This window comes from Melanotaenia boesemani, chromosome 10 (genome assembly GCF_017639745.1).
Source record: "Melanotaenia boesemani isolate fMelBoe1 chromosome 10, fMelBoe1.pri, whole genome shotgun sequence".
In the NCBI taxonomy this organism is placed as follows: Eukaryota; Metazoa; Chordata; class Actinopteri; order Atheriniformes; family Melanotaeniidae; genus Melanotaenia; species Melanotaenia boesemani.
In genome coordinates, this window is record NC_055691.1 from 20,527,530 (window position 1) to 20,542,913 (window position 15,384).

The 15,384-nt window shown below is 37.6% G+C and overlaps 1 protein-coding gene across 1 annotated transcript; it reads right to left on the minus strand.

Annotated features, from left to right (window-relative positions):
* Window positions 1-362: 362 nt before the first annotated feature.
* On the minus strand, window positions 363-13,754 carry LOC121647082 (uncharacterized oxidoreductase YjmC-like). The gene is made up of 11 exons (XM_041996242.1): window positions 13,528-13,754; window positions 10,536-10,684; window positions 10,156-10,344; window positions 7,191-7,252; window positions 7,004-7,057; window positions 5,012-5,110; window positions 4,625-4,760; window positions 4,173-4,291; window positions 3,809-3,904; window positions 2,228-2,338; window positions 363-1,142 (listed from the first exon to the last, which is right to left on the minus strand). Exons 1-11 carry the CDS (start codon window positions 13,533-13,535, stop codon window positions 1,077-1,079), a joined length of 1,089 nt encoding a protein of 362 aa, XP_041852176.1. The 5' UTR covers window positions 13,536-13,754; the 3' UTR covers window positions 363-1,076.
* Window positions 13,755-15,384: the final 1,630 nt, after the last annotated feature.

Consider the following 15,384-nt stretch of genomic DNA (forward strand, 5'->3'; position numbering starts at 1 on the left):
CAGAGTTTGATGCCTTTCAGTGCTTGAATGATTCATTGGTCAGTGTGATGTGGCTTCACAAATACAAAGCACAGGTACAAAATGACTGAAAATGTGTGCAAAAACAGCCAATGTCCAGCAAAACACTTTGGCAGACCTTCAGAAAGTATGGACAACTATATTGTGAAAGATCACTTTTGTGAAAGTCCGGCAGCTTGGAGGCAAAATATAAATACAAGATGAATATTTCAAGACTTAAGCACAGTACAGTTACAAATAATTCACATGACCAAGAGGTCTAACTAAAATATTAAAATAGGACAATAAACAAATGCGTATTTCTGCTTTTTTAAAGCTTGTGATGCCATTTAATGGTAGGCAGTGATACATAATGTAATTATGTAGAATAACAAGTTTTGTTTTATAAAGTTTTTTTTATAAAACAAGGCACATAGCAATGATGAAGTCATGATGGCCCTATTATACAAAAACAACATGATAATATTATTAAAAAAAAGCATACATATGTATCTTAAAAACATGTATTCTCATTACGGATCTAAAGAAACAGGAGCAATCTGTTTCAACTGCTTTTTTTCCCTCAGTAAGAACATTAAAGGGTTAAAACAATAATCTTTGTTAAAATATATATTTTTCTACATGATACTGCAACAGATACTACAGTTCTGCACTGCCTCAACAAGAAATGACCCATACAGTTAAAAATGACTTAAAATAAGTCTTTTTTTTCTCTCTTTAAACTGCACCACTCAAGCTGTTGTGAACTCATTCACATCACAGCAGAGCTTCAACTTATAATGTGTTATTGCTACTAGAGCCAGCATATAACAGCAGAAATTATATTTCTAGTCTAAGTCCAGAGGTAAAAAAAAAGAAAAGAAAAATTATTTTCCTTTTTTATGTCACAGCTTTTAAAAGTTATTGCATCTTATTTTTTTATGTTTAAAATATAACAACACTTAAATGTCAGTATGACAATGAACTAAATATTACTATCAGTATCTATGATTTGAGTAAAAGAATTTCACTTCTGGATCGATCCGAGTTGAGGTAGAAAATTTCCAATGCGCAACAAACTAAATGGAGACAATCTTGTCACAAGGCAGCCGCTGGTTGACACCGATTTTCTTTGCATATTCATTCTGTGGAAACAAAATGACATTTTTAAATTGGTTTCAATCTCAAAAGTTAATTCCTTAAAGCAACACATTTTGGAAAAATACTTTTGTTGGCTTTATTACCAATGATAAAAAAAACACTGCTGTCTATAAAATAAATAGCCAAGAAACAGTAACATCAATAGCTAACTAAAATAAAAACAGCCATTTATTCTCTATGCCAGCTTAATCCAATTCAGGATCATGAAATGGGGGCTGGAACCTATTCTTGCTGCTATATTATGAATCTGATAAGAAAATATGTAAATAAAAGTTGTATTTCTTGGTGAGGAGCAGTGATAAACAAGAAACTATAGAACAGAAATAGTTGCCCTCAAAACTAAACCTATTATCTTTTTCAAAATACTTTTCACATGAAAAAATTTAGTTTTTATCTTTTTTTTTTTTTTAACTCTCCTTCATGTTACTCTTTTCCGTCTGCTCAGCGGCTGCTGCCTCAGTCTGCCTGATCCTGTTTGTGTATATGTTGTTGTTGTCTATTCTTGGATGGGTTTGTACTGGTAATTTCGTTGCAAATGTGCAATCACAATAAAGTTCAATTCAATTCAAATTCAATTCATTCAGGTTAGGAAGATTTATAGTGCGAAAGGAGTTTATTTTTGCCAAATTTGGACAGAGCTAAGCTAACCGTTATCTTCTTGTTACCTAAGCTAAAAGCTAACTAGCTATTTAAGCTACCTGTCTTATTGTAACTTTGCATTTTGGACAGTGTAAAAATGTAGTTTATTATGTCAAATCCCCCAAAATATATGAAAAAGAAAATAGATATGCTATATTCGTTTGTTTCCTGTGCTAAACCAAATTCAAATTATTCTAGTGATTAATATCCAAAAGCAAACCCATCACACGCATAAAACTTGAGGCCAATGTTGACAAACCAAGAAAACATCTAAGTGGTAGCATCCAACTCTTGACTTCTGTGTCGCCTATCTAATACTGGATTATCAAATTTGGATGAGAATACTGAACTCAGCATAGGAAAAGATGGTTTATACAACTTATTCACACTGGAAGGAGCATTTTTTCATTTTTTCCCTTTCAGCTCTTACCATGTACTTGATAACATTGATGTGGTAAGGTATTCCACCCATCTCCTCACACTTCTTCACGTTCATCCTTTCTGGATCTCCAGCAGCTAAAACAGGAGAACCAGGGTTGGCCTGCAACAGAACAGCAACACATGAAAATATCTGCATTTATCATAAAAATAAATAGAATATTCCTGTCATGGATTTAAAGATTTGAGGTCAATGATAAGAATTTCCTTGTGGGGTAACACCTGTAACGTAAGTTATTTAACCCACAAAAACGAGGTGCAACAGTCTGATATTCCTGCATCCATATTTAAAAATGTGCCTTTACTTTTATGGGTTAAACTGTTGACATTTATTTCTTAATGTTTGTTACTTAAGTGTGTGGCTTTAACAGGCCAAGCCCTAACGAACGCTCATTCTAAGGCCTTCAGAGGAAAGTGTGACTGACACTGCAGAGGCAGACGTTGGTAGTATGAGGGTTTAATAAACCAAACATAACTAAAGACTTCCAGAAGGCTGATTAAACTGACTGACAAAGAAGACCAAAAACATATCAAGTGTAACTGGCAACTAACTGACACACAGACACACAATGAGATGGCACAAGATAAATAAAGCTTAAACTAATTACAACCAAGAAACACTTGGAACAGAATAACATGAAAGCAGGTAGCAAGAAGTAAAGCAAAGAGAATGCACTGGGGGAAAAATTAATGATGAAACAGGAAACAAGAAACTAGCAAACAGCTAAACTAACACAAACCCAAACCAAAAACCCAGAGATTGTGACAGAAAGTTTGTGGTTGTCTATAAATCTGGCTCTACAACATTATCTACAAAAAGATCTGAAACTAATTAACTTCACTTTAAAGAAGTGGATTTTAAACATTACAGCTGAAGTATGATGCATGTCTTGATTTTAGTTCTCTTTAAATGACTGGAGAAGCTAATTTTCCCAGTTTTACACACACATGTATATATATATATATATATATATATATATATATATATATATATATATATATGAAATAATTCCTGACAGATTAACAGACCTAAAGTTAAAGTGCCATTATAATACTGTAACTAGCAGCTCCAGCTGTTCTCTGTTTAAGAGTCTAGGGTGGCAGGTTGCGCAGCGACGATCTATCAACGTCCAGGCCTGATTGTGGACCGTGGAGTCACACGTCTGCATCTGGTGGTGGAAAGTGGTAACAGATTAAGCTGTTCTTGCGACTTGGGCCTGGCTGCTTATTGCAATTTTGCTATTTTGGCACTTAAAGGGTTACAACAGCTGAAATGAACTGAACTTTGAACTAGTTCATGAGAAGCATGAACATGCAAAAAACTGATACTGTGTTAATCCCATTTGTTTGCATGTTTTACAGTACTCCAATAGGATGTATGATCTTTTTTATGTATTTTTTAAGTATAACAGCCATTAAATGAATGAGGAACTGGTGCGTAGACCAAATACAATGATGCCATATGTCCACTAGGTGGAGTGATTTATTACTCATATATATGATATTTGCATAGGAAGCATTTAGTTTTATTATAATCAGATTTTTTCTTTTCAAAAAAGTGGGATCTACTTACAGGGTCCTGGTCTCTCTGGATGGACAGCAGATCTGACATCCTTTCATTGAAGCCAGAAGCAAAGTTATCTGGATTGATTGCAACAAAACACTGACCCTGAAACCCAAAGCAGGTAACACCATGAAGTGGTCCAGTTTTAACAGTACTGACCTGATGCAACATGGCTTTGTTCAGACGCTGTAATTATCTCTGTTAATAAAACTAAATAAGAGATTAAAGTGGTCATGGTTGATGTTTTTGCTGTTGTTAAGTTAGTTGTGTGAGTTAATATTTATGTATTATCTAATGTATTTACCTGAGGAATAATATATTATATTAAAATGTAGTTATGGCAACAAAGCACAAAATAAAGAAAAAAATGTACCAGGTTGGCAATTCTGTCAGTTACTTTCCATGTACGGACATATTTGCTGTACTGAGCACCAGCCAAGATACCACAGAACACCTCCACCATCATTCCCAGACCATAGCCTTTGTACCCTCCTAAAGGAACAATAGAAACATTATGACAAATATCCAAAACATGTAACTGTATATACTATAAAATTTTAAATGTTTACTTTGCTGTGACATCAAACTAAATTACTACATCCAGTTTTCAGGGGGTTTTAATTAAGTAACTACATTCTGGTTTTATTTACATTTTCTAAAGAACAAACTTTTTGGGAAACAAGGCTTGTAGGAAAAGTGGATTTTATGTGATGTTTAATTTTCTCATCTTCTCTTTTCAGAATGTGAGCAGGGTCTTAAAATCTAACAAAGAGGAGGACTGATACTGCATCAGAAAGATACGCAAAACAGCTATAAATATGTGACCTGTAGCTTCACTGCCACCGATTGGCACCAGTCCACCTCCGGTGAGGACTCTCTTGGGGTCTGTTGTAATATTTCCTTGAGGGTCACAGCCCCAGCCATCAGGAATAGGGTCACCACGCCGGTCACTAAGCTCCACCTATGCACATTACATAAAATAGGGGGAGGAGAAGGCTTGAGCTATAAATTACACTTTTACAGATCATTTTATTAAGTTTTAGTCATTTCTTTTAAACCATAATAAGAATTTGAAGACGTCAAGTTTCTAACAGCTGCTCACATCAGTCTACTTCTAATTTTCTTCAAAACAACCTTGTTCAGAGGCCAACTGTTTCACACTTTCATGACAAACAACAGTATGGCAATAAAAATACCAATCAAAAATCTTACCTTTCCAAGTGCTACGGTTGAAGTGGCCGTGTCCAGAACAAAACTGTCTCCATCTTTGGCAGGAGCAGCTATACTGAGAGGGTTGGTGCCCAAAGTGCGCTACAGACAGCAGGTTTATAAAGTTGGGATGAGAAAGACACAGAAGTCACTTGATTAAAGGAAACCAAAAAATAAATAAAATAAAATAAACAATATACAGTCATTCTGTATGCTGATATAACCCAGGTAATTGTAATATTTTGTCATCATTTTCATCAGTGTTGGTAGTAACACCTTACTAGTAACACGTTACTGGCTACTTTTGTCAGTTACTCATACTCTAATGCGTTACTCTTTAAATAAAGTAACTCAGTTACTGTTACACTTTAGTACATTTTTCCATTATTAAGTAAATGATTACATTTTGCCCAGAAGCTGTGAGCTTTACAGCTTTACAAGGGCCGTGCTGCAAAGTCTGCTTGTTGGGCTTGTTTTTCTGTAACGTCGCTTGTAAATATTGTTAGTTGCGGGTTTTTGGGCGTTCTTGTTTTCTTAAGTGTAGTTGCTTACTTGGCCTTCCTCTGCTCTCTTTATGAAGTCCACAATAAACATAAACATAGGAATGACTTCTACAAAGAAATCCATCATTACCTATGGAAAGGGACTCACCACAGCCTTACCATCACTTCTAAAAGGTCGGAGAGCAGAAAGGTCACCATTCAAAAAACATTAAAAATTACACGATTAAAAGTAAGTAACAGCATGACTGTTAATGTTAGCAACTACTATTCAGTTCATATTCGCAACATAAGAATGTTTCAATAAGAGGTGTTTCAAGCGCAGGTTTGCGATGTATTGAGGAGATGCCTGACCCTGACTGTTGAGAGGAGCAGACCCTGCCATCCTCTGTGTTTTGACATTTGTAGCAACTCCAGTGCTTCTGTGTTTGATGTAAATAAAATCTGAGCTGAGAAAAAGTTATTTATTCTAAAATTAAAATTAAAACTAACATTTTAAAAGGAAAACATGAACTTTGCAAACATAGCTCATATAGTTAACTTGTAATGAGGTTCTTTAATTATATATTGTGGGGTTTAATGTTAAATGTTTTGCTGTTAGGGTTGGGTATCAATATGAAGATATGAAGATTTATTTTTAGATATAAATATTGGAATTGATATTTGGTACAATAAATAATCCCAGACTGTATACAAAAAAAATAAATAAAATGATCTATATACTCAAATTCATTTGCTCACATAGGAAAAAGAAGCTTATATTTCCAATATGTGTTCAATATCTGTTGGTAAATAGAGACCCCCAGCAGATCTGATTCTTATGAAATAGGGTTTGTCCAAGTGGCATTGCCCTGCTGTGACATCATCAGCAGGTGCCGGGCCCTGAGCAGATCTGACCACCTGAGCACAGGTATCTACACCTGCAGAAGCAGAAAGATTTCCACCTTCAGTCCTGGCCAAACAAGGAACCCGATTTTCTTTTTTTTCTGCTTTTTATTATTGATCAGTGGTTGCTTTGGGGAGTGTCGCCCCCCAGTGAGCAGCTGTTTTAACTATATGACGTTCTCCAGATGGTTTGGTCCACTTCAGTTAAGCGCAGTTTGAACAAAAACCAAACGACGGGAAGGTGTGAAATTTTTTGGAAATCCTCAGCCAATCCAGCTGAGATCCTGGACTGTCCTGGTGTGAATGTCCTATAAATGTTACACTCACCGACAGGCTTCTGCTAAGTTTTGCTGCTTTTACCTGTGCTTCAGAGCACAACGACTCTGAGACAACAAGAAAATGGCATAAAGTAACTGGCCAAAGAATAATGCTCTGTGTATTTAGGAGTAGCGGGGCACTCAAAATGATGGTGAAATACACAGTGCTGGTGCTTTGTTTAGCTCATGTACAGGAAATATAGGGCTGGCATCCTAGTGGAGAAAGTTCCTTGAGTCAAAACACTCCAAAATTGTCAGTATAGTTTATTTGAACAAATAAATAATCTATTTACCTCTTTACCACGAGTGGGAACCACTAATGGGGATGTGTTGGTAAATGACATGCCCTGCAGAGATCAGATCAGTGTTGGTGAGATTCAGATTACTTTTTATAAGTAACTGCAGATAAATAGCAGAAATAATTCCTCTTAAAACAGCTCAATTGAAACAAACTGTAAACGGCAGAAATGTTTCACTCACAATCATATTTTCCTTCAATGCTTGCATTGCGTAATATCCAGCAATACCAAAATGGTTGGAATCTGAGAGAGAAAAGAAACACACAAAAAAATAAATAAATGTAAAATTATAACCCCCCGCCACACCATCCCAGTGGATCTGAGAGGTGTGCTGGGACGGCCACACCTCCGGAAAATGGCTGCTAAAACGTCAGCAACGCGTCAGCAGACATTTCTGTTTCATGGGAAACTGGTAAAAACGTATTTCCTGAGCTGGTTTGGGCATGCCGCTGCAGGGACAGGTCGGTGTGCGGCCTGGTGTCCAGTAGGTTCCCTGGGGCCCACAGTGTCTCCCATGTGGGTGGGGGGTTTTGGTAGGGATGGGGCAGGTTGGGGATGTGGGAGGGACTTGGCTGGATGGGGGCTTTGCTGTGACTGGGTGGAGGTGGTTGGGTAGGGTTGTTGGGCAGGATAGTGGATAGGTGGGGCTCTTGGGTGGGTGAAAGGACAGGTGGGGGCCCTGTAAATGCGTGTGTGTCTGAGTTTATTTTGAACACTGGTGAGAGGTAAATGGATCTGGATGTTGGTATGGATTGACAAAATGGCTGAAGTGGAGATGTGTATGGTTGTTTGTTGTGGCTGTCTAGGGCTCCCTGCCTTCTGGCCCACTTGAGCTGCTTCCTCAGAGGTTGGTGGGGGGTAGAGCCTGGGGGCTGGATGGAATCAGGGGAATGGATTGGGATTGGATGGCAGCATGGATGTGAATGGGAAAGGTGGGAGGGGGCTCTGGCTGCAACCTTCCGATGCCTCTTTTGTCCGGACGCATTGCCATTCTTGCAGTGAGCTGTCTCAATTCTGCTCTCTGTGGTGGCTGCTGGTTGTCCGGGACTTAGGGCCCTCTCGGTCTGCCTCTGATCCTTGGAGGGAGCGCAGTTGCATGATCACTCAACACAACTCACCCCTTATGCTTACTACACACACTTACACACACAGACACATGCACACATGCAGACACAAACCCACACATACTAGTTGCTGCTGTGTTCATTGCTGTTCATGGTTTTCACAGTTTTACTTCTCAAAGGTGCCCCTACAGATTGTCTGTTGTGTTCTCTTATAAGACTTTAGAATTTTATTTTCAGTCTCTCCAGTCCAGCAGTTATAAGCAACAACATATTTTAAAATAATAATAAAGTATACAATTTTTTATTCAATAGGAGCCCATATCCAAAAGGCTCTTGTTAGCAGAGTAAATTTGTTCAGCAATATGCCACCAGACCATCCTTCTGCTGTCATGATGCTGGACAGGACAGCAAAAAGAAGAAATAAGTATAATATAGAAAATGGATGGATTTTCTGGGACTTTTTTTTATTTACTTGACACACAAATATCTACATCTTTTAAAAGAATGTCTGTCTATCCTCATTTTATAAAGGTTTATGCTTTTCTTTATTTTAAAACCTAAAAAAGGAAATAAACAAATAAACAAATATCCCATTAATGGCTCTTCATTAAAATATATTAAGTGGTCTTTTTGAAAAGGTCTGGTAACATTTGCATCTCTGAAGGAGTTTTATTTAGCTGGCTGGGGGAAAAAAGGCTGTTTGGATTGGAAAGGTTGCAAACCCCTGCACTAAACACATCAACAGGTTTAGCTGCAGTTTTCTCTTTAAACAGCAATAGTTAAAATATTTCTTCATATATATTTATAAAATCAAATATTTAAGAGAAAGAAGGATAAAATGTTCAGGATTTACTAACTAAAAGGTAAAGAATCAGCAGGATGAATTTAAAGCTGTGAAGCTGCTTCCTTCTAAACACAGAAGGAACAATATGTGATGAATATCAGCATCAGGTGAGCAGACAGAAAGCAGGATGAGAATCTCACAGCTTCTAGATGGTGAGGAGAGAGAAATATTCACAATATGCACAATAACTTCCATCCATGCACCTTTAAATGTTCTTTATCCAGATTTCTGGCCTATAATTTCTCTAACCTTTCATTCTTAGCTTGACTGCACCTGCAGCCTCTGCTACTGGGAGTTAAGGGGTTAACATCTTGTTTCCAGGTGTAGTGTCAGATGTAACTGTAAATGTGTGGTATCCACAGAAAGTCCAAAATCTCAGCTACCAGCTCAGTAAAACCATTTCTATCACCAACAAACACAGTTAAGACAAGAATAATTCAAAGACCTGGTACACAAAATCCGAAAAATATGTAAACACAGATGATGTCTCCCCGTGTCCACCCCACGACATGAACACCAACAAACGACTCCTCTACTGAAAGCTCACATCTCACAGATTCCACAGCTGGAAGTTTAATCTCGCCATGACCAAGATTCACCGAACCAGAGGCAGAAGAAGGCCCGATTTATGCTTTACGTTTGTAAAAGTCAGAAAACATGTCTCGCCTTTGCTGTCTTGCATAAATGCTGCATTTATTTAAAAAAAATAAAGAAAGAAAGAAAGAAAGAAAGAAAAAGTTTCTCATTGTCTTTTGGGAGCAGTTTCCGGTCCAGAAATCACGATGTTCTGCCCATCTGTGTGGGTTTTGACAAAGAGAAAAGTTGGTTCTTTTTTCTTAAGTTCCAGACAGAAAACGTCTCTTTTTAATAAACCCGCTCTCTCCTGATTACATCAGACGCACTGCTGCAGCAGGGAAAAGAGACATGAACGCCATGTTTCTGTGGTCAAAGCCAGCGGCCAGCAAAAATAAAAAAAATAAAATTAACGCGCAATTTAAAAAATTAGCTCCGTTAATTTTTTAAATTGCGTGTTCATATATATATATATATATATATATGTATATATATATATATATATATATACACATATATATATTTGATATAATATTTGAAAATAGTACATTTTAAGAGATATTTTAAAAAGTTGTATGTAGGCACACATCCCCTAAATGAGAATTTAGGGATGTGTACTAAGGTACAATGTTTGATGCTGAATCAGCATCCACAGTGAGACTCACCGTGCGCCACCACCCAGCCAATGCCAACCTCTTTGGCCTTCCTTATGGCCAGATTCATGCAGAAGTTTCCTACTACTGGACCCAGGAGGTTCTTCCCATTCACCAGAGCTGTGGCTGCACTCTCCTTTTCCACCACTGGCTCACCGTCAACAGCACAGATTCCTGTCTGGATGTCCTTCACGTACATGTCTGCCAAAAAATATGTATGTATATTTATATAGGGACAGAGAGCAAATGACACACACACTTAAGTCATAGTTGCCAAACTATAAGCAAAGTAACTGTTTTCTACAGAGTGAAAGAAAGAAACTGAAAACAAACACTGACTAACCCACATGTTTGAGTTTACAAGGATGTTAACCATAAATAAAGTGACTGACCCATCCTGTTGAGACCATGGCTGTAATGACCCCTGCAGTCTCCTTCCACCAACACCTCAGCCAAGCTGCGGGCATGATGCGGTTTGGCGCCCACTGTTGTCAAACACCTCTCAATGAAGCCCTGCACCTCCAACTGGCTGATCAGACATCTTGACCAGTGGGATCAGACGAAAACGACAAATAAGTACAGATACTGCATTACACTTCCTGCTGGACATTAACTTTTTACTTTGATATCTTTTTTTAAATTAATATTTGGCATTTCATTTAGGAATAGATTTCAGGGACACACCAAACCCTAATGACAAAGTTTCCTTTTGCAAACGTATGCCAATCCCAGGAGTAAATTTTAAATCGCATATGCTGAATAATTAGCAAGTTTAAAAAAATCCATGTTTCCAAATTCACGACTCACTAAAGGCTGTCCAAGAAAGTAAAGTTTTGGTTTAGCTAGTTTTAAAGATGTGTGACATTTTTGATTCTCAAGATCAATGTTCTTCTCTGTTCTTTGAACCAATCAATAGTAATCAGTTAAGATAACACTTATTGGGAAAAACAAAGTACAGCTGCCTCATAATGTCCCAAAGCAAAGTCCTGCTTGGTGAGACTCCCCCTCTCAACATTATTTCAGTATTTTACTGAATTAACACGGTTGCTGATTTAAAGTTAAAAGTCATTGTTTTGAGTGATTGATGAAGTAGATCACAGCAGTAAATTGACTTTGTAGTTTAATTAAATTGCAACAGCAAACTTATTTTCTTTAGAAAGACTGATTTGTGCAGCAGCTGTAAATCTAAGCGGCAATCTTGCTTACAACTCTTGTATGCTATTAAGAACTCAGTTCAAAGGAAGATGTTTAACAAAAATCTGCAAAATAATCTTTTTGAAAACCTCCATCTTAAACTAGACCCTCAAAGACACTTAACAAAAGCAAATAATGAGTTCTAAGAGTGAATATAGCTGAACACACCTCTTTCTACTTAGTTTTCTCTTCTTCACTTCCTTCTATTTTATGTAATAAAAAAGAGGACAAACATAGTAATTTTTTAATATAAACCATTAGGGCATGCACATATGATCTAGAGACAACACTGTCATGTGATTAAATGATTCCAAAGCAGCAGATTTACCCAAAACTATCTAGAAGAAGCATTGGCAAAGAAAGATTGTTGTAGTTCTGATGCATTTAGGGAAGAATTATTATTGAGAGCATTTGTTTGCAAAGTTGCACATTACAACAGAGTGGCCTATTGTCCTCTCAGTGTTTTTTTTTTTCCTGAAGAAACCTGCAGAAATCAAGTAGTAGTATAGGCAAAAGCTCAAAAAGAGAGCACCAAGTTTGCCTATTTTCCCACAACACCCCCACCTCAGCACACTATGAACTACAAGAAAAACAACTTATTCACTTGAATTGCAGCTAAATACACCTTCAAGCCATTCTTGTTCTTAGGTCCAACAATAAATTTTGCCCTCTACCAAATTACATGTGTAAAAAAACATGCACATGTTCAAGTAAGCGCATGTTTAAGTATCAACTGCAGTGCATCCATGTTTCTGGTGTAGCATGTTTTCTCCATACAAGCCTGAGTTTGGACTCTTATATGGTGAAATTTCACTCTCTACTTTGACAGCACCTAACCTTGACCTAAATCCTTGCTGCTTGCTTACTTAAACTATACGAGGAGAATGTATATCTTCAGAGTGGCAGAACCTCAGTGGGGGGCAGGGGGCCTCAACACAACAAAGCCCTAATACAGCTCAGACTGTAGCTTATAAGCATGGGGGAGGTTAAAGCATGAATACCACTGAGGCACAGTATGGCTCAACAACATTTCTACTGCCTGTCAGATATCTCCTTCAGAGCATCTTTTTCCTAATCAGAAAGAAAGCAAAAACATGACTCGGATAAAATTAATTTGCAGTGATGCTACATGGGATCATTTTGAGGGCTCGATGCATGCAGTAAAAATGTGTCACTTTCAAGAGAACCTTTTACCTTGGAAGATCCTTCTAAATGTGTCTGTGGAGTTAAATGCCTCCTGTGTAGTAAATAAGCCACCCAACAAGCTTTAAACTGAAGGTCTGAGCATAAGTGAGTCTAAAGTATTGCTAAAAACTCAACAGAAACTAAATATGATCGAAGTGGGAAAAGCTTACTTGGAATAAACAGCATCTGTCACTGAAACATGGTAAGTCACAAAAAACAGGAGCCAAAAGAATGGTGTGTCAAGTGTTACCAAGTCCCTGTAGCTCACTTAACTGGAGGAAAGTGACAGGAAAAACTTCAGGAAGTTCAATCAAAAAACAATTGCAGCCCTCTGCAAAACTCTGTGCAACATGTGCATGAATGTTGCAGAACTGCTGGCCTCTTCCCTCTCTGCTATATCTGTGGCCCCTGAGCTGCATGTTTTTCCACTGTGGCCCCACCAATCTGCTGAGTGTTCATGTTTCCCAATCCATAGTTTCACCCCTCTGCTCTCCTCAAAATTTAGCAGGTTGAACAAGACCACCAACCACCCAGAGTCTGGGTATGTTGACGTTTATTACTGATACAAGCAAGTTTTCCTTCCTAGCTGCAGATGCCCCTGGGAAATGGATCGGGGGGGTAATGGCCGGATCTTGCCATTAAATGGTAATGGTATTACATGATAATGAGTCGCTGAGGTAGAAATAGCTTAAGAACGCAAAAGTTAAAAAAAAAAAAAACAAACAAAAGAAAAACAAATGGCTACATTAGAAATCGATTATTGTGCATCAGTAATTCATCATCAGAACGGAGACGTGTAATTAGCATTAACTGAAGTTATAATCTCTCAACAACACGTTGTAAGATGGTAACGTGTTTTCTGCACAACTCATTGTTCAGTAAAGGTTGTGCGTAAAATGTCCACATTGTCTAGAAGCATAATTGGATTGCTTTCAGCGCCTTGTAGTTTAGCAAAAGCATTATTTATCATCCTCTTCGGAACTTGGGTCCCACGCCGATTCCTACCTATTCATGCTGCCCGGCTGTGAGCACCCCTCGGACCGATGGTTTCCCGCTGCTGGTACCGGTGTGCCTCTAATGAAATGATCCCCCTTCTCGCTGCAGAAGCCCGGCAGTAGTAGGAAACGCCCAATGTTGTTGTCAGTCCGATAAGGTTTTGTCTGTATCTGTGTGGGCGTGTTGAAGACGAGATTTTGTCGTATGTAAAGTCCTCTGCGCGCGGCATCACGTCGGCCGCATCGTGGTTCGGGTTATGTTTGGGGGCTCCAGGTTAAATGCGTTGCATTTTTCGAGTATTGGTGTTAAATATGGGATGGAGCCCATCCTTTACAGTACAGATCACATGTTCTCACAGAGTAGCCATTGGAGCATAAGGACTTAAGTTGGCCTTCATATAAAGTAAGGGGAACTCATTCTCAAGTGTAACGGGACTTAAACCAGTCCCATTGACAATGAATCTGCCAAAACAGACACTTATTACCTAAAATCTACTTAAGTCTGAAACGCAGACAAAAGAGGCAGGCCTACCAGAACTAATCCAGATTGATGCATGGTGACTGAGCTGAGGATGAACATGAGTTTGTTTTTAGTCCTGAGAGCTACAGGAATGCTTTTGTCTTGCAAAACGGCAGCAGAGGGATCAAAGAAGATAAAACACACACACATACACACACACACATGCACACAGTACCGAGTGAATTAATCACTAAGGGGTGTTCTTAAAGTTAGAAACAATTTTACAGCACGTACCAAGTTTAGTGGTTAATCTAATCTAATGTTTTTAGTTGTGGTTTTTATCTATCTATCTATCTATCTATCTATCTATCTATCTATCTATCTATCTATCTATCTATCTATCTATCTATCTATCTATCTATCTATCTATTTTCAGAAAAAGAAAAATACACAAAGAGAGAAAAAAGAAAGAAAAGAATAGCTAATATCACAGGAGAGAAATAAAAAACACATTAACTCTGATTTGTATGTTTTGTTGTGGGTTTTTCCAAAATGTTTTTGTTTCTTTTCATGGGTTTCATTTTGGTTTGTGTGTTTACATTATTGATCTTTTATTGTTGCTGTTAATCGTTAGTTTGTTGATTGCTTGTGCGTTTTGAAGCTTTGTTTTTCACTTTAAAAAGCTCTTGGCGCTTGTGTTTGAAAAGTGTAAGATAAAGAAAGCTGAGTTCAGTTGTGTTTCTTTTTTTAGATTTGATGAGAGTTTATTTGTTTGATTGTGTTGATGTGTTTTGTCCAGTGTTGTCAGGATTTGCAACCGAGAGAGTCCCTTGTGGAATTCAGCAGTTGTGTGTTCCTCTGATTTCCAGCAGACCACAAGGAGGCAGTCACTCACCAAATAAAGTGCAAGTGTTAAAAACAATGCAGTGTTAAACTGATTCCTCTATCAAGGAAGTAACTTTGTGATCTTAAATGTGTGGCTGTCTGTCAGCAAAATAACATTAAAAACTGCATATAACTCTTCCAATTTAGTTCATTTATGATGATATGAACACATAGTGAGCACACACTCCCTTGCCTAATCAGAAAGAAATCACGCTAATTCCTTTTACTACTTTGTGTACCGAAGATGTAATTTAACATTTTTTAGACAAAAAGGAGATGTAATTATGCATGGGATGTATGTATTAGAATGCAGGTACAATGAACTTTGCAGCATCTTGTGTCTGAAAGGTTTTTCTTGGGATGTATGTAAATAACAGAAACTAATTATTAGAGCTTCCATCATAGTTGTTGCAAATAGTTGGTCATTTTTATTCTGGTTTTAGTCTTTGGAGTGAGTAATAAAAACAAAAAAGTTAAACACTGAAATGATTAAATATATCTCTTTTTTAAAAATGATTATTG